Source organism: Pristiophorus japonicus, chromosome 6 (assembly GCF_044704955.1).
Source record: "Pristiophorus japonicus isolate sPriJap1 chromosome 6, sPriJap1.hap1, whole genome shotgun sequence".
NCBI lineage: Eukaryota > Metazoa > Chordata > Chondrichthyes > Pristiophoridae > Pristiophorus > Pristiophorus japonicus.
In genome coordinates, this window is record NC_091982.1 from 82,366,107 (window position 1) to 82,386,319 (window position 20,213).

The 20,213-nt window shown below is 47.7% G+C and overlaps 1 protein-coding gene across 3 annotated transcripts in view; it reads left to right on the forward strand.

Annotated features, from left to right (window-relative positions):
• hdac8 (histone deacetylase 8) overlaps positions 1-20,213 on the forward strand; it is a 125,226-nt gene that overhangs the window by 94,310 nt on the left and 10,703 nt on the right. For all 3 annotated transcript variants that reach the window (XM_070883027.1, XM_070883029.1, XM_070883028.1), the window contains exon 9: positions 3,706-3,800. In XM_070883027.1, the coding sequence (XP_070739128.1) occupies positions 3,706-3,800 (95 nt within the window). The remainder of the gene's footprint in view (positions 1-3,705; positions 3,801-20,213) is intronic.

Genomic DNA, 20,213 nt, shown 5'->3' on the forward strand with positions numbered 1-20,213 from the left:
GCCTTCCCCCCCCCCTCCCAGTCTCACTCCCCCCCTCCCATTCTCACTCCCCCCTCCCATTCTCTCTCCCCCCCTCCCATTCTCACTCCCCCCCTCCCATTCTCACTCCCCCCTCCCATTCTCACTCCCCCCTCCCATTCTCACTCCCCCCTCCCATTCTCACTCCCCCCTCCCATTCTCACTCCCCCCCCTCCCATTCTCACTCCCCCCCTCCCATTCTCACTCCCCCCTCCCATTCTCACTCCCCCCCTCCCATTCTCACTCCCCCCATTCTATCCCCCCATTCTCACTCCCCCCTCCCATTCTCACTCCCCCCCCCTCCCATTCTCACTCCCCCCCTCCCATTCTCACTCCCCCCCTCCCATTCTCACTCCCCCCCCTCCCATTCTCACTCCCCCCCTCCCATTCTCACTCCCCCCCCTCCCATTCTCACTCCCCCCCCTCCCATTCTCACTCCCCCCCCCTCCCATTCTCACTCCCCCCCCTCCCATTCTCACTCCCCCCCCTCCCATTCTCACTCCCCCCCTCCCATTCTCACTCCCCCCCTCCCATTCTCACTCCCCCCCTCCCATTCTCACTCCCCCCCTCCCATTCTCACTCCCCCCCTCCCATTCTCACTCCCCCCCTCCCATTCTCACTCCCCCCTCCCATTCTCACTCCCCCCTCCCATTCTCACTCCCCCCCTCCCATTCTCAGCCCCCCTCCCATTCTCACTCCTCCCCTCCCCCCCTCCCATTCTTACTCCCCCCCCCTCCCGTCATCACTCCCCCCTCCCTCCCGTTCTCACTCCCCCCTCCCGTTCTCACTCCCCCCTCCCGTTCTCACTCCCCCCCTCCCGTTCTCATGCCCCCCCACCCTCCCGTTCTCACTCCCCCCCCTTCCGTTCTCACTCCCCCCCCTTCCCGTTTTCCCTCCCACCACCCCCTTCCGTTTTCCCTTCCCCCCCCCTTCCGTTTTCCCTTCCCCCCCCCTTCCATTTCCCTTCCCCCCCTTCCGTTTTCCCTCCGCCCCCTCCCGTTTTCCCTCGTTCTCCCTTCCACCTCCCTCCCTCCCGTTCTCCCTTCCCCCTCCCACCCTCCCGTGCCCTCTCCCCCCTCCCTCCCGTGCTCCCTCCCTCCCGTGCTCCCTCCCTCCCGTGCTCCCTCCCCCCTCCTCCCTCCCGTGCTCCCTCCCCCCTCCCTCCCGTGCCCTCTCCCCCCTCCCTCCCGTGCGCCCTCCCCCCTCCCTCCCGTGCCCCTCCCCCCTCCCTCAAGTGCCCCCCCCCCTCCCTCCCGTGCCCTCTCCCCCCTCCCTCCCGTGCCCCCTCCCCCCTCCCTCCCGTGCCCCCTCCCCCCTCCCTCCCGTGCCCCCTCCCCCCTCCCTCCCGTGCCCCCTCCCCCCTCCCTCCCGTGCCACCTCCCCCTCCCTCCCGTGCCCCCTCTCCCTCCCTCCCGTGCCCCCTCCTCCCTCCCTCCCGTGCCTCTCCCGTGCCCCCTCCTCCCTCCCTCCCGTGCCCCCTCCTCCCTCCCTCCCGTGCCCTCCTCCCTCCCTCCCGTGCCCCTCCCTCCCTCCCCGTGCCCCCCCCTCCCTCCGTGCCCCCTCCCCCTCCCTCCCGTGCCCCCTCCCCCGGCTCTCTTCCCCTCCCCCCCGCTCTCTTCCCCACCCCCCACCCGCTCTCTTCCCCTCCCCCCCCCCGCTCTCTTCCCCTCCCCCCCCGCTCTCTTCCCCTCCCCCCCGCTCTCTTCCCCTCCCCCCCGCTCTCTTCCCCTCCGGCCCCCCGCTCTCTTCCCCTCCGGCCCCCCGCTCTCTTCCCCTCCCCCCCCCCCCCCCGCTCTCTTCCCCTTCCCCCCGCTCTCTTCCCCTTCCCCCCGCTCTCTTCCCCTTCCCCCCGCTCTCTTCCCCTTCCCCCCGCTCTCTTCCCCTTCCCCCCGCTCTCTTCCCCTTCCCCCCGCTCTCTTCCCCTCCCCCCGCTCTCTTCCCCTTCCCCCCACTCTCTTCCCCTTCCCCCCGCTCTCTTCCCCTCCCCCCCCCGCTCTCTTTCCCCCCTCCCCCGCTCTCTTCCCCCCCTCCCTGCTCTCTTCCCCCCCCCTCCCTGCTCTCTTCCCATCTCCCTGCTCTCTTCCCATCTCCCTGCTCTCTTCCCCCCCTCCCTGCTCTCTTCCCCCCCTCCCTGCTCTCTTCCCCCCCTCTCTGCTCTCTTCCCCCCCTCCCTGCTCTCTTCCCCCTCCCTGCTCTCTTCCCCCCCCTCTCTGCTCTCTTCCCCCCCTCTCTGCTCTCTTCCCCCCCTCTCTGCTCTCTTCCCCCCCTCTCTGCTCTCTTCCCCCCCCCTCCCTGCTCTCTTCCCCCCCCTCCCTGCTCTCTTCCCCCCCCTCCCTGCTCTCTTCCCCCCCTCCCTGCTCTCTTCCCCCCCCTCCCTGCTCTCTTCCCCCCCCTCCATGCTCTCTTCCCCCCCCCTCCCTGCTCTCTTCCCCCCCCCCTCCCTGCTCTCTTCCCCCCCCCTCCCTGCTCTCTTCCCCCCCCCCTCCCTGCTCTCTTCCCCCCCCTCCCTGCTCTCTTCCCCCCCCTCCCTGCTCTCTTCCCCCCCCTCCCTGCTCTCTTCCCCCCCCCTCCCTGCTCTCTTCCCCCCCCCTCCCTGCTCTCTTCCCCCCCCCTCCCTGCTCTCTTCCCCCCCCCTCCCTGCTCTCTTCCCCCCCCCTCCCTGCTCTCTTCCCCCCCCCTCCCTGCTCTCTTCCCCCCCCCTCCCTGCTCTCTTCCCCCCCCCTCCCTGCTCTCTTCCCCCCCCCTCCCTGCTCTCTTCCCCCCCCTCCCTGCTCTCTTCCCCCCCCCTCCCTGCTCTCTTCCCCCCCACTCCCTGCTCTCTTCCCCCCCTCCCTGCTCTCTCCCCCCCTCCCTGCTCTCTTCCCCCCCTCCCTGCTCTCTTCCCCCCCTCCCTGCTCTCTTCCCCCCCTCCCTGCTCTCTTCCCCCCCTCCCTGCTCTCTTCCCCCCCTCCCTGCTCTCTTCCCCCCCTCCCTGCTCTCTTCCCCCCCTCCCTGCTCTCTTCCCCCCCTCCCTGCTCTCTTCCCCCCCCTCCCTGCTCTCTTCCCCCCTCCCTGCTCTCTTCCCCCCCTCCCTGCTCTCTTCCCCCCCTCCCTGCTCTCTTCCCCCCCTCCCTGCTCTCTTCCCCCCCCCCTCCTCCCTGCTCTCTTTCCCCTCCCCCCCTCTCTTTCCCCCCTCCCCCCCTCTCTTTCCCCACCCCTCGCTGGAGACATTGCATAATCACAGGTGCATACCCATATGTGACATCATCGGAGGGGGATACCTCGACATGACATCATCAGAGAGACACTGACAGAGACCGAGAGAGAGAGAGACACTGACAGAGAGACAGAGAAAAAGAGACACTGACAGAGACAGAGAGAGGGCTACCGGTGCTGCAGTAGGTGAGTAGAAACTTAATTTTTTATTTATTGATTGATTTTTTTTTAATTATTTTTTAATTTTTTTAATGTTTTGATTGATTTATTGGTTGATTTATTGATTTATTTATCATTTATTATTGATGATGGCTCTTTATTTGTAAAAGTGAAGTGTTTAATGTTTGTAAACTTTCCTTCCTATTTGAATATGCAACAGTGCAGCACAATAGTATTACAATAAGAGAGTAATAAATAATCTGGTCACTGTGCCTTCTGGCCTTGTTGTCTAATAAATTATTTTTGTGTGATTTGCTTTTCTGGTGGAGACAGGGGGCTATAACCATGCTAACACAGCCCGATGCTGGACATACTTGACTGGCATTATCCTTGGAAAAACTCTGTCCTCGGAGATTCCTGATCACGAGGTAAGGCTGCAACAGGCTTCTTTTTCTTGCTATCTGCTGAGTCACTCCAACTAATCAAACCTGGGACTTTTACTCTGAATACAGTTTTGTAGTCAAGTGGCAGCACAACAATAACTCACTGTCTCTCCATTTTCCCCAGAATGACAGGTATGTCCTGAACTGAAAAAAGCTGTAACTGTTTGATTCATAAACAAAGCATATGGCCATTCTCTAATAATTACTGAGAGGCCCCTTTAGGCTTTCAGTAACCTTTTAGACCTTCAATATTTCTTTTTACTTTTGGGGGATATTGGTGATATTGTGCAGATTGCATAGTCCTTTTCAAACATTGCATATTGGCTGGTACATTGATTCTGTGCAAGCACAATGTTATGCTTGCATTACAATGTTCTGTTTTTTGCTAAAGAAAAAATGTCCTTGTTTCTTTGTAGATTGAGCAGAGTTGCTGACCCTGCACAGAGAATCTTCTCTTTTGGTACATTATTTTCCTTAAGTGGAACAACTTGGTTTCGAGGGCGCACCTTTGCCACAACTGATTCTGTGGCAGGGAAATTCCCTACCTTAGCGCCGACTGTTAACTCAACTTCGTTTTTCTTGGGGGGGGAATTGGGGGCCGCCTCGCTTCCGATACGGGACACGCCATTTTAGAGAGATTGCCAGCGCTCTCCTCTCCAATGGAAATGTGTAGATCGTGATGTAAATCGGCGTGCAATGTCCGATTTGAAGCATGACTGCGATTTTGGAGTCGCTGCACGTCACAACACCCTCTCATTGCGACGCACGGATGAACATGCGTACAGTAATACTGCAGAGATGCTGCCATTGCTTCTTAAAGGGACATACACATCTTTCAGATAAGTTTCGATTTCAGCTTTTGGAGTGTTTTTTAAATATTTTATTGAAGTGGTTTGGTGCAATATATTAAAAAAATTGTTAATAGTGTGCAGTGAGTGCTGCTGGACGTTAGCAAGGCTTTGGATATTAAAAGAAGGCCTCTGAAGACCACTTATTCACTGTCCTGGGAGGCACATGGAGATGAAGCAGAGGCAGCAAAGGGGACAAGCTGCTTGCAGAAAGAAGAGGAGGGAGCAGCGGAAGAAGGAGCAGCCGAGGAAAGAAGGATGCAACCCAGACAACCCCTTTCTGCCTGAGATATCCGGGATTGAATCATCCAGTACCAGTGACCACAACCTCAATTCCCCTTTCAACATTTGTCCCACATCGTACCTTCACTCCTGTTACTGACCAACACACCGTCCTGGCCACAATGCTAAAATAAAAGCCACCACAGGGCAAACTTTCCAATCCAACTTTATCCATGTATTACATTAAAAAATCAACTAATCGCACTTGTGACTACATCAAAAGATGTTGTGGAATGAGGGCCAAGTGGGATGTGAGAAAGAGGATAATGTATGAGGATACCAGATTTTTGTATTCTTTCAGCTCTGCCACTGGCCAAGGATACAGCCATGACCCTGCCAAGAATGGCCAGCGCTGTCTCCTCCAAGGAGGTAAGGTGAGGTGAAGCTAGGAGTGTAAGGTGTGCCTCGTGGTGTTCGCAGTTGAGTGATGAGGGGGGTGGTGGTCGAGCATTGAACAGTGTGTGAGACTAGTGGTGCAGTTGGTAGGAGAGGATGGCTTTTGAAGATGCATTCACTGACCTTGACCACTTGTCTGAAATCATGAAACCTCTTTAGGCACTGGATCCAGGTCCTGGGGGTGATACTGCTGGCAGTGACCGCCTCGATGATCTGGTCCCACATCCTTTCTGGAGGTCCTCCTGGCCCCCTGTGGGTAGAGGACATCTCTTCTAGTGTTGACCCCCCCCGCACATTGCTCGATTGCTGTACTCGCGACCCTGAGTGTCCTTTCCCTGGCATGTTGAGCCATTTGTTTTCGTGCTGAAGCACTTGTACCATTTTTTTACATGCAGAAGGCAGTTCAGCTTTAAGAGCTGAAGACTGCTTAGTTTAGAATGATATTTTTTCGGAAGGCAGTTGAGCTGTAAGTGCTTAAAGACTGACTATTTTTGAATGATTTTTTTTTTTCAGAAGGCAGTTCCCCTTTAAGGGCTCGAGACTGCTTTCTAAAATCATAATTTTGCTTTAAGAAAAGGGACGTGACATTGGGCCTCCTGCTGAACGCACAGTCTAAAGCAGCACGTCCATCGCTCGGCTGTGTGCTGAAACCCATCAAATCAGCAGGCAGCACCAAAATAACATGCTGCCTGCGATTTCTTTTTTACGGGCGCGAGCAAATCTCGCCCTGCGGCCACCGCCTGTTTTCGGGCTTTATCGAATTTCTAGGCCAAAGAATTTATCACTAAATGTTATAGTTCTGCTACCTTAATAATTGAAACCTCGGTGACCATGTCGGGGATCAAGTGACATCACAGGCCACAAGAGCAGAACTGGTTGCTTTAAGAATGTCATCTGAATCTGTCAATAATATAACATCTCCAAACCATTTTACAGAATATGTACGAACTTTACCAGAACATTTTAAAGCATTCTGATTGAAGTAGGTGTGAAGTTGTGTGACAGATGCAAGACTGTTGCAGAATTCTATTGTTCAGTTGGATTGTAGTTACTATAGCAGGGGTGTCCAAGTGTTTGCATTTATGGGCCTTATAGGTGTGTGCCTTGGGATCTGGAGGGGATACATTTGCATTTATCTCAAATTGCTAGATATTAATAGATCTGGTGCTCCGATTTAGGATTTATCCATCATTAAGAGAGCAGTGCTTTCCAAATCTCAGAGCCCATAAAATTCAAGCAGGACAAACCAGTGAATAAGAAATATAAATGCAAAAAGGACTTCCTTGCCTGGGCTTTAAGAGCCAGATTAGCAGGGTTTGGGGCCACAAGTGACCCTAGTGCCATAGTTGGACACTCCAACTTATGATCTTATATTCTACTGATATTAGGGAAAACTTTATCTTCCATCAATGTAGCAAATCTTGCCCAATTGCATAATGTTTTTAATACCGTACAGTTGCTCCTGCAATAAATGGAACATTCCACCATTGCTGACATGACAATGATCATCATTTAGTTGTGTATCATAAGTGCTGTAGATCTTGATCTTTCACATTCATGAACTAATGTCCTGTCAACAAATATCTGTGTGTAAGACTGAAAATCAAGTTTCAGCTTCCGCGTATTGGGGTTGAATAGTCAGAACATGCAGTAAACAGTTTACAGCAACACAACTTCTGACAGGCAGCATTGTTGTGTTTTCCCTATGCAGCAGGTTTTTATTCTGCATTTTTAGGTATATTTCTCACTCTTTTTTAGGTTAATCTTCTTTCCAATTCCATATAATGTTCCCCAACTGGGAGGAAAAAAGAAGTTGCTTTTGCATTCCTATCAGTTTTGAATGTTGATTTGCCCTAAATGTAATTTTTTTTTGGAATAGTTAGAACATTTACCCTTGTTTCTTTCTTTGCTGGCAAATCTGCCTCTGTTCCATACTTCTTTATTAATTGCTGTACATTTCATTGCCCATGGAAGTTATTAACTAAAACTTTTAACACTTATGAGGCAGAGGCAGATCTTGAATCACTACTCTAGGTTGTTCTGCCTCACATACGTGTTAACATTTTAATCAACTGGTATGATTGATCCTGCAACCCCTCCAGGCTGGGAACTGAATATTCAGGGGTATTTGCAATTTCGGAAGGATAGGCAGAAAGGAAAAGGAGGTTGGGTAGCTCAGTTGATAAAGGATGAGATCAATGCAGTAATGAGAAATGATATTGGCTCAGAAGATCAAGATGTAGAATCAGTTTAGGTGGAGGTAAGAAATAATAACGGAAAGAAGTCACTGGTGGGAGTGGTCTAATAGGCCCCCTAACAGTAGCTACACTGTGGGACAGAATATAAATCAAGAAATAATGGAGGCTCGTAAGAAAGGTACGGCAATAATCATGGGTGATTTTAATCTTCATATTGATTGGACAAATTAAATTGGCAAAGGTAGCCTTGAGGAAGAGTTCATAGAGTGTATGCAGGATGATTTCTTAGAACATACTTTGTGGAGCCAACCAGGGAGCAGACTATTTTAGATCTGGTAATGTGTAATGAGACTAGATCAATTCATGATCTCATAGTAAAGGATCCTCTTCAGAAGAATGATCATAGCAAATTCAGTTTGAGGGTGAGAAAGCTAGGTCTCAAACTAGTGTCCTGAACTTAAAGGCAATTACAAAGGTATGAAGGCAGAGTTGGCTAAAGTGGACTGGGAAAATAGATTAAAGGGTAAAACGGTAAGCAGTAAGCAGTGGCTAACATTTAAGGAAATATTTTATAACTCTCAGCAAAGATATATTCCAGTGAGAAAGAAAGACTCTAAGAGAAGGATGAACCACCCGTGGCTAACTAAGGAAGCAAAGGATGGTATAAAATTGAAAACAAAGGCATACAATGTTGCAAAGATTAGTGGAAGGCCAGAGGATTGGGAATTTTTTTAGAAACAAACAAAGGATGACTAAAAATAATAGAGACAGAAGATAGATTATGAAAGTAAACCAGCAAGAAATATAAAAACTGACAATACACTAAATATATTCAAAAAGGAGTTAGATGAGGTCCTTACTACTAGGGGCATCAACGGCTATGGCGAGAAAGCAGGAATGGGGTACTGAAGTTGAATGTTCAGCCATGAACTCATTGAATGGCGGTGCAGGCTAGAAGGGCCGAATGGCCTACTCCTGCACCTATTTTCTATGTTTCTATGTTTCTAAGCTTCTACAGGTACAGGTGCGATGTCCAAAATCTGGAGTTCCCAAATCCGTGGCGGGGTCGCCCGGAAAATGTTCCGAAATCCGGACTCCCTGGCCACCCGGCCTCGGTCCGGCCGCCCTACCTCCTGCAGCCCACCCGACCTCCCCTTCCCCCGGCCTCGACCCAACCGACCCCCACCCCCCGACCTCCGATGGCCCGACCGACCCTCCCCCCTCCCTCGGCGCAGGCAAAGACCTTCCGAAATCCAGAAATATCCGGAACAGCCTCGGTCCCAAGGTTTCTGGATTTCGGACATCATACTGTATATAAAAAGGAAGAGAGTAGCTAAAGTAAACGTTGGTCCTTCAAAGGATGAGACTGAGGAATTAATAATCATCATCATAGGCAGTCCCTCAAATCGAGGATGACTTGCTTCTATGTCAAAAAGTTGACAGGTGTTTCAGTGAAGGACCTAAAATTCCAGGTCCCGAACTAAATCTTGAAGGGTGAAAGATGACCTGTGCGTGGATTTTTTTTTAACATGTGGTGGCCGTTGCACATCAGCCACCACACGGGCTTGACAGAGCTAGGTCTTGATCCAGTAGCAAGGATTACCCAAGACAACTGGAGACCAGCTCTGCTGCACGGACCTAGTGCGCGCACACATCGCAATGCGGGCTGTCCCATGCTGCCCCTGGGCTCTCACCTCTTCTGGGCCCCGATCATGTCCCTCTACAGTCTCTCGCCGCTCCTTCGCCCCGACCTCGCTGCTCCTGCTGTACCTGCCCACGTTCCAATCACCGACCTGAATGTTGATGACATCCCTTTTCATTGCCGTTGCTCTCCTGCTCCAGCACGTTCTGCTCCCTGGAGTGGTATGCCGCCACGCTGCTCCTTCCGCTCCCCGGCCTGCTCCGATGGTGCTCGCAGGCCGGGGGCCACTCAGCCTGCTGGTCTAGGCCACCACGCTGCTTCTTCCGCTCCCCGGCATGCTCCGATAGTGCTCGCAGGACGGACGGGGGAAACACCCTAGCGTATGTCACGGCCATCTTGAAGAAGAGTGCGTGGAAGAGCTGGTCCCGGACATTGATGTTTGGGTTCAGGTTGTTGTTCCTCACCCGGTTCGGGTTGTTGGACTGATTTTCCGACATTTTCCTCAACTCGAGCGGACGAACACAAATTTTTTTTCGGCAATTCAAAATAGAGTTGTGGAATTTCTGTCTCGAACAGTGCTGCGTCCACACAAAAAAAAAATCACCTCGCAGCAGGTCTAATTTTTACACTGGGAAACAGGGAGTTAGCAGAGACTTTGAACAAATATTTTGTATCGGTCTTCATGGTAGAAGACACTAAAAGCATCCCAATAATTGATAATCAAGGGACTATTGGGAGGGGGAGCTTAAAACAATCACTATCACTAGAGAAAAAGTACAAGGCAAACTAATGGGACTACAGGGGGACAAATCCCCTGGGCCCAGTGGCCTGCATCCTAGGGTCTTAAAAGAAGTGGCTCTAGAGATAGTGGATGCATTGGTTGTAATCTACAAAAATTCCCTCGATTTTGGAGAGGTCCCAGCAGATTGGAAAACCGTAAATGTAACGCTCCTATTTAAGAATGGAGGGAGACAGCAAGCAGAACACTATAACCAGTTAGTCTAACATCTGTCATTGGGAAAATGCTGCAGTCCATTATTAATTGTGTCTTAATGCAAGGAGTATCCGTAATAAGGTGGATGAGTTAACTGTGCAAATAGATGTTAACAAATATGATGTGATTGGGATTACAGAGACGTGGCTCCAGGATGATCAGGGCTGGGAACTCAACATCCAGGGGTATTCAACATTCAGGAAAGATAGAATAAAAGGAAAAGAAGATGGGGTAGCATTGCTGGTTAAGGAGGAGATTAATGCAATAGTTAGGAAGGACATTAGCTTGGATGATGTGGAATCTATATGGGTAGAGCTGTAGAACACCAAAGGGCAAAAAACATTAGTGGGAGTTGTGTACAGACCTCCAAACAGTAGTAGTGATGTTGGGGAGGGCATCAAACAGGAAATTAGGGATGCATGCAATAAAGGTGCAGCAGTTATAATGGGTGACTTTAATATGCACATTGATTGGGCTAACCAAACTGGAAGCAATACGGTGGAGGAGGATTTCCTGGAGTGCATAAGGGATGGTTTTCTAGACCAATATGTCGAGGAACCAACTAGGGGGGAGGCCATCTTAGACTGGGTGTTGTGTAATGAGAGAGAATTAATTAGCAATCTCGTTGTGCGAGGCCCCTTGGGGAAGAGTGACCATAATATGGTGGAATTCTGCATTAGGATGGAGAATGAAACAGTTAATTCAGAGACCATAGTTCAGAACTTAAAGAAGGGTAACTTTGAAGGTATGAGGCGTGAACTGGCTAGGATAGATTGGCGAATGATACTTAAGGGGTTGACTGTGGATGGGCAATGGCAGACATTTAGAGACCGCATGGATGAACTATAACAATTGTACATTCCTGTCTGGCGTAAAAATAAAAAAGGGAAGGTGGCTCAACTGTGGCTATCAAGGGAAATCAGGGATAGTATTAAAGCCAAGGAAGTGGCATACAAATTGGCCAGAAATAGTAGCGAACCCGGGGACTGGGAGAAATTTAGAACTCAGCAGAGGAGGACAAAAGGTTTGATTAGGGCAGGGAAAATGGAGTACGAGAAGAAGCTTGCAGGGAACATTAAGACGGATTGCAAAAGTTTCTATAGATATGTAAAGAGAAAAAGGTTAGTAAAGACAAACGTAGGTCAGAATCAGGGGAAGTCATAACGGGGAACAAAGAAATGGCGGACCAATTGAACAAGTACTTTGGTTCGGTATTCACTAAGGAGGACACAAACAACCTTCCGGTTATAAAAGGGGTCAGAGGGTCTAGTAAGGAGGAGGAACTGAGGGAAATCCTTATTAGTCGGGAAATTGTGTTGGGGAAATTGATGGGATTGAAGGCCGATAAATCCCCAGGGCCTGATGGACTGCATCCCAGAGTACTTAAGGAGGTGGCCTTGGAAATAGCGGATGCATTGACAGTCATTTTCCAACATTCCATTGACTCTGGATCAGTTCCTATCGAGGGGAGGGTAGCCAATGTAACCCCACTTTTTAAAAAAGGAGGGAGAGAGAAAACAGGGAATTATAGACCGGTCAGCCTGACATCGGTAGTGGGTAAAATGATGGAATCAATTTATTAAGGATGTCATAGCAGCGCATTTGGAAAGAGGTGACATGATAGGTCCAAGTCAGCATGGATTTGTGAAAGGGAAATCATGCTTGACAAATCTTCTGGAATTTTTTGAGGATGTTTCCAGTAGAGTGGACAAGGGAGAACCAGTTGATGTGGTATATTTGGACTTTCAGAAGGCTTTCGACAAGGTCCCAAACAAGAGATTAATGTGCAAAGTTAAAGCACATGGGATTGGGGGTAGTGTGCTGACATGGATTGAGAACTGGTTGTCAGACAGGAAACAAAGAGTAGAAGTAAATGGGTACTTTTCAGAATGGCAGGCAGTGACTAGTGGGGTACCGCAAGGATCTGTGCTGGAGCCCCAGCTGTTTACACTGTACATTAATGATTTAGACGAGGGGATTAAATGTAGTATCTCCAAATTTGCGGATGACACTAAGTTGGGTGGCAGTGTGAGCTGCGAGGAGGATGCTATGAGGCTGCAGAGCGACTTGGATAGGTTAGGTGAGTGGGCAAATGCATGGCAGATGAAGTGTAATGTGGATAAATGTGAGGTTATCCACTTTGGTGGTAAAAACAGAGAGATGGACTATTATCTGAATGGTGACAGATTAGGAAAAGGGGAGGTGCAACGAGACCTGGGTGTCATGGTACATCAGTCATTGAAGGTTGGCATGCAGGTACAGCAGGTGGTTAAGAAAGCAAATGGCATGTTGGCCTTCATAGCGAGGGGATTTGAGTACAGGGGCAGGGAGGTGTTACTACAGTTGTACAGAGCCTTGGTGAGGCCACACCTGGAATATTGTGTACAGTTTTGGTCTCCTAACCTGAGGAAGGACATTCTTGCTATTGAGGGAGTGCAGCGAAGGTTCACCAGACTGATTCCCGGGATGGCGGGACTGACCTATCAAGAAAGACTGGATCAACTGGGCTTGTATTCACTGGAGTTCAGAAGAATGAGAGGGGACCTCATAGAAACGTTTAAAATTCTGATGGGTTTAGACAGGTTAGATGCAGGAAGAATGTTCCCAATGTTGGGGAAGTCCAGAACCAGGGGTCACAGTCTAAGGATAGGGGGTAAGCCATTTAGGACCGAGATGAGGAGAAACTTCTTCACCCAGAGAGTGGTGAACCTGTGGAATTCTCTACCACAGAAAGTTGTTGAGGCCAATTCACTAAATATATTCAAAAAGGAGTTAGATGTAGTCCTTACTGCTCGGGGGATCAAGGGGTATGGCGAGAAAGCAGGAATGGGGTACTGAGGTTGCATGTTCAGCCATGAACTCATTCTATGTTTCTATTAATGAAGTAGTAGCAGGACATTGAGAAAAACATAACATGGTCAAGCAGAGTCAGCATGGTTTTATGAAAGGGAAATCATGTTTGACAAATTTGATGGAGTTCTGTGAGGATGTGACGAGCAGGGTGGGCGGATAAAGCGGAACCAGTAGATATCGTGCATTTCGATTTCCAGAAGGCATTTGATAAGGTGCTACATAAAAGGTTACTTCACAAGATAAAAGCTCACGGGATTGGGGGTAATATATTGGCATGGATAGAGGATTGGTTAACTAACAGAGTCAGGATAAATGGGTCATTTTCAGGTTGGAAAACTATAACTGGTGGGGTGCCAGAGGGATCAGTGCTGGGGGCTCAACTATTTACAATTTGTATTAATGACTTGGATGAAGGAAGCAAGTGTAATGTAGTCAAATTTGCTGATACAAAGGTAGGTGGGAAAGCAAGTTGTGAGGAGGACGCAAAAAATCTGTGAAGAGATATTGATAGGCTAAGTGAGTGGAATATAATGTGGGAAAATGTGAGGTTATCCACTTTAGTAGGGAAAATAAAAAAGCAAATTATTATTTAAATGGGGAGATATTACAAAATGCTGCAGTACAGAGGTATTTGGGGGTCCTTGTACATGAAACACAAAAAGTTAGCATGCAGGTACAGCAAGTAATTAGGAAGAATAATGGAAGGGTGAATGACTATAATAGTAGGGAAGTCCTGCTGCAACTGTACAGGGCGTTGGTGAGACCACACCTGGAGTACTGCGTACAGTTTTGGTCTCCTTATTTAAGGAGGGATATACCTGTACTTGCATTGGAGGCTGTTCAGAGAAGGTTCACAAGTTGGATTCCTGAGATGAAGGGGTTGTCTTATTAAGAAAGATTGAGCAGGTTAGGCCTCCTACTGGAGTTTAGAAGAATGAGAGGTGATCTTATTGAAACGTATAAGATTCTGAGGGGGCTTGACAGGGTAGATGCAGAGAGGATGTTTCCCCTCTATTCCCTTGGGGAATCTAGAACTAGGGGGCATAGTTTCAGAATAAGGGGCCGTCCATTTAAAACAGAGATGAAGAAGAATTTCTTCTGAGGGTTGTGAATCTTTGGTATTCTCTGCACCAGAGAGCTGTGGAGGCTGGATCCTTGAATATATTTAAGATGGAGATAGGCAGATTTTTAAACGATAAGGGAGTCAAGGGTTATGGGGAGCAGGCAGGAAAGTGGAGTTGATGCCAAGATCAGATCAGCCATGATCTTATTTAATGGCGGAGCAGGCTCGTGGGGCCAAATGCCCTACTCTTGCTCCTATTTCTTATGTTTATGAAGTGGGTTAAATGTAAAAACCATGTATGATACCAATTCCTCGCTCATTAAGTTCTGCATCGCTTTCTGAAGGGTAGAGAGAAGAGTCTAAGTACATCCAGGACTGAGTGATTACCAAGGCCACTGTTGCGCATCACCCAGCTGCCTGACTACAAGTAGAGCCCAGACTTTTTCCATTCCCCAGCTGAAAGATTGAAAGTAGAGAAAAATAAAGTGGGAATTGAAAACTGGTTCTGACAATCAACTAATTTGAGTTTATAGAGAAGTCAGAAGATTTTAGAGGTGACAGTTTTGCTTCAAACAAGGCTGTTTTTTATTAGATGCACATGGACATCAGTGATCCTAGGAAGATGCAAGTGAAGGCAGAGATGTTTGGAAATGCAATTTTAAAACTATTCAAGCAGAATAAGTGGCCTTGATATATGTGGGGAGTAGGGCGAAAGAGAAAGAGAATAGTAGGTCCTAAATGACATTCAGTATCCTACAGTACAGTATATTAACTGCCATTCAGTATCCTACAGCACACTGTACAGATTTCTACTGTGCTCTTTTAGCACATCATAGCAAATGTACTCTTGAGTTAGTCCACTGCTTTTATAAAAAAAATATTAGAGAGCAGTAGTGGGGGGATATCTGTTGTCTCATTGAGCTGATGATGATCTTTTATGAGTTATGCAGCGAGTATAAGATTTCTTTGAACTCTTGTCAGCAGGGAGATGCTCTGTTTATTCTATTGGCGAGAACAATTCCTGGAATCTCAAACAGCCTGTTCATTCTGGGTTGCTATGCCAACTGTCAAATGGTGATTTAAATAATTTGAGTTTTTTATTTCTTAGTGTGAGGTAGTTGTTCATTTGAAGTTGGTGAATAGATTTTTGCCTGTGTAATATAACAACTGCAAAGGCAGGAAAGAATACAACGGTGTTGAGGCTGTGCAGCTAGTTGGAGCATCACTGTAGTCCTTGAGTGATGGGATGAGGGTTTATTTCCTCCATGCTGTATTAATGATCTTTGACTGTGTTACTGTGGGAAGTGGTAGCCAGGGACTTCCAACGGTGAGAGAAGAAGTCATGCTAGTAAATTTCCATGCTTCTCACCAACTGGTTTCAGAGCAGAATTTGGCAGAGGCCTGAGAGCAGGTCGCTGACTCTCCTAGTCTGTGAGTAGTGTACGTATTGAGACTCAATTGGGAGAGAATTTTTTTTTAATAAAAGCAGCAGGATTGGCAGAAAAAAATTATCTGTTTAAAGTTGGGGAAGAAAGATTGAGATTGTAGCCAGGAGGCTGAAAAGCAAGGCTGAGAAATGTGGAATGACCTGAAATGGAATTTTTGCAGCTGAATTTTCAGTCTCACAATCCCCATCAAAGAGAAATTCGATGGTCCTTGTTTCATTTCCAGCATAAATAGTGGTCTAGTAGGGTTTGAGGCACATTAGGTTGACAAAATTGTTGCTGAAATCAAGTGGTTAATAATTTACATTTATTATGATTATGTTTTAAGCCAAGAATACTTAACCATGGGCAAAGTTTTTATTTTTAGTAACTAACTGCTGTTTGAGCTCTGAGAAGGAAATTGACTGCTCCATTTCCATGGATAATTGACGTCATTGCCTGCATTGAAGGAACTGACACTTCCTCTGGTAATTAAGTTTGTGTGTGCAGATTAGGGGCATCTGTTCACACAGAGCCAGTTTGAATTAAATTCTTTATTTGCAATTGTTCTCTCACAAAGTGTTTAGAAACACAGATTTTGGCTATGTTCAGAATGTTTTTTTTCTTGGTTTTCAAAGGTGTTTTCATAGATATATGAACTGTAGTTCTTTTTTTAAATTGCCCTTGTGACACACTTGCAAAGAGATTACAGCTTTTTGGTAGTCAGCAGACCCCATCTCTGAAAAAATTAAGCAGTTTGGAAAAAAAATTGTGATTTACCAATTATTTGTTTTTTTTTAATTTCATGTCTCTCAACTTGCTCTTTCAGGCAGGTAGGTCAAATGGTCACAGGTCTGGATTGCTGGTGATCATCTTGGCACAGGGGACTCTCTCTCGTAACTCAGCCAAAGCACGGGCAGTTTTGAATGTCGGAGGCTGGGATTATAATCGAGTCACCAGTATGTAAAGAGTCCATACTTTATTATGGATCATTCTGTCAATTTAAACTGAGATTAGAACTCTGTTACCTAGGATTGGTAACTGGAGCTCTAACCTCTAAGAAGTACTGGCTTCCTTTGCAAATGCCTTTCTCATTAAAAATTACTGAGAACAGTGACTGGGTGAGGCGGTGCAGTTTGAACTCTGCGCTACTAATCTCTGGTTGGGTTTGCAGCTCCATTGTCCTGACTATAATTGGTTCCGCTTGTATGGAGCCTCGAGTTACTTAATTATTTATCAACACCCAGACAGTGTAACTGGGTTGGCACTTCCTGCAATTACTTCAGAAGACATTGTACTGCAGAATTTATAGGCAATTGCCCTTGCAAATCCTGCCGCACAGAATAATGAGCTTGGATTGTTCCGTTTAGACGGAAATAATTGATTTAGATGAGAGGTCGCTTTTCCACAGTAAAGCTTTGGTCAGAGTACCCAGTGCTGGGAAGTGCTGCAAAGGCTGTATGAACTATGGGCAATGTAAGCTCTAGGAAGTAGTATTCCAGAGCTTGTTTATATTGAAACTACTTCCACAAATTCAGGTGTATCTCCATTTGGGAACCTGCTCGTGTAAATATCGTTGCACTTCAGAGTATTCGCAATTGGTGTTGTAACTTATAGCTGCAACTGGGGCAGAAATAGACCTACCTAAGTAAACACTTCAAAATTGTACTGTGCGTTCAGGCAATAGTTATAAACTGCTTAACTTAGCTGAATTGGATTTTATATATATATCCCTCGATTTAGATATACCCCTCAATTTAGATTCAAGCCTGCAATTCTCTTCCAGATATCCATTATTCTATACAAAAATTAATTGTGATCCTTGATTTGATGAGATTACAATCTATAACTTATTTCTAGGTCTTTGTTGCTCTGTATGGAAACAGCCTAAAACAGCTCATCCTGTCCATGAGACCCACGTCCTGCTCCCTTGACTCTAATCCCACCAAACTGCTGACCACCGAACTTCTTTTTCTGGCTCCCATGTTAGCTGACATTGTTAATGGTTCGCATTCCTCTCCGTCAAATCTGCCATCATCACCCTTCTCAAAAAACCAACCCTCGATCCCTCCGTCCTTGCAAACTACCGCCCCATCTCCAACCTCCCTTTCCTCTCCAAAGTCCTTGAGCATGTTTTTGCCTCCCAAATCCATGCCCACCTTTCCCGCAATTCCATGTTTGAATCCCACCAATGTGGTTTCTGCACCTACCACAGTACCGAAAAGGCTCTCATCAAAGTCACAAATTACATCCTTTGTGACTGTGACAAAGGCAAACTATCCCTCCTCATCCTTTTTGACTTGTCTGCAGCCTTTGACACAGTTGACCACTCTCTCCTTCTCCAACGCGCCTCAACCATCGTCCAGCTGGGTGGGACTGCACATGCCTTGTTCCATTCTTATCTCTCCAATTGTAGCCAGAGAATCACATGCAACGGCTTCTCTTCCCACTCCCGCATCGTTATCTGTGGTGTCCCCCAAGGATCTATCCTTGGCCCCCTCCTATTTCTCATCTTGTGCCACTTGACGACATCATCCGGAAACACAGCGTCAGTTTCCACATGTACGCTGACGACATCCAGCTCTACCTCACTACCACTTCTCTCGACCCCTCCACGGTCTCTAAATTGTCAGACTGCTTGTCAGACAGCCAGTTCTGGATGAGCAGAAATTTTCTCCAATTGAATATTGGGAAGTTCGAAGCCATTGTTTTCGGTCCCCGCCATGTGCTCGGTTCCCTAGCCACCGACTCCAACCCTCTCCCCGGCTTCTGTCTGAGGCTGAACCACACTGTTCTCAACCTTGGTGTCATATTTGACCCTGAAATGAGCTTTCGACCGCATATCCGCAACATAACTAAGACCGATTATTTCCACCTCTGTAATATCACCCGTCTCTGCTGTTGCCTCAGCTCATCCGCTGCTGAAGCTTTCATTCATGCCTTTGTTACTTCTAGACTCTTGCTGGCCTCCCACATTCTACCCTCCGTAAATTAGAGGTGATCCAAATCTCGACTGCCTGTGTCTTAACTCGCACCAAGTCCCGCTCACCCATCACTCCTGTGCTCGCTGACCTACATTGGCTTCCGGTTAAGCAACGCCTCGATTTCAATATTCTCATCCTTATTTTCAAATCCCTCCATGGCCTCACCCCTCCCTATCTCTGTAATCTCCTCCAGCCCCACAATACCCCCCCCCCCCCCCACATCTTGAGCGTCCCTGATTATAATCTGTAAGATTTCTGAATCTCTCTGGGCTTATATTTGACAGTGAGATGATTTGTTCAAAACAATTCGAAGGGTTTATTAAAAACATACACATTAGCAGCAGTGATCAGTTATCTTAAAAAGACACACACATGCACATTATCAACAGTTGTCAATTATGTTATAACAGAGCTACAATGAGGTTATAATAACGAGTGATATACGTTACATCCCTTTTGCTGGCTGGTTTGGACACACAGCTTGCTGTTTTAGCTGGTCTTCAGGGATTTTTTATTTTTTTTTATTTTTCGTTGCCAATCTTTCCAATTCTTTGTCAAATCACAAACGCCAGAGGTCACCTTGCACACATCAAGGATCACTCTGCGCCAATGCTCTTAGCCAAAAGGCCGAGAGCCATTGCACCGTTCCTGGAAGTACTGCAATACCAGGTTCGTGCCATGGAGGTGGATGGGTCAGGCGCCCCACACACCTTTTTTTTTTATTTTTATTTTTTATTATTTATTCGTTGCCAATCTTTCCAATTCTTTGTCAGATCATCTTGTCAGATTACAAACGCCAGAGGTCACCTTGCACACATCAAGGATCACTCTGCACCAATGCTCTTAGCCAAAAGGCCTAGAGCCACTGCACCGTTCCTGGAAGTACTGCAATACCAGGTTCGTGCCATGGAGGTGGGTGGGGGGGCACACACCCACCTCCATGGAGGTGGATGGGTCAAGCCACCCCACCCACCACCTATTTCCAAAAAGCATAGGAGAACCACCTTCCTGATCCAGGGAGAACCACTTTGGGGTCATGGTTACTCCCCTGTCAGGTCAGTTACGCATGATCTTAGCCAAAAGGGATGTCTCGTGCTGTGTCTCCAAGAGAGAAAAGAGAGGAGAGAAAAGTTCCTGGCTTGCGTTTTTAAATCCCTTAAGTCCATTGTACCTCTGAAAGCCTCATGATTGGATCTTGGCTCCAGGGCAGCTCCTTATTGGCTCTCCTCACACATGTGGCTGTCTGGTCTGGCTCAGACATCTCTGATTAGTTTAAATGGCTTCCAATACACAAAACCCATAAGGCAGCTCTGGGGGCTTTCATTTTGTTTCTTACAAAACTTAGCCCATGCTGGCAATCTGTGGGCTTCCATTTTATCTCAACACAAACAGGCCTTTCCATTAATCTACACTTTTAACATTTATACATACACATATCAATTTTAATCATTATTAAACACTTTTATTATTACAAACTGTTCAACCATTGGTGGCCGTGCCTGCTGTTGCCTAGGCCCCAAGCTCTGGAACTCTCTGCCTAAACCTCTACGCCTCTCTCCCTCTCTTTCCTCCTTCAATACACTCCATAAATAATACCTCTTTGACCAAGCTTTTGGTCATCTGCGCTAATTTATACTTGTGCGGCTCGGTGTCAAATTTAGATCTCATAATACTCCTGTGAAGCGCCTTGGTACGTTAAAGGCGCTATATAAAT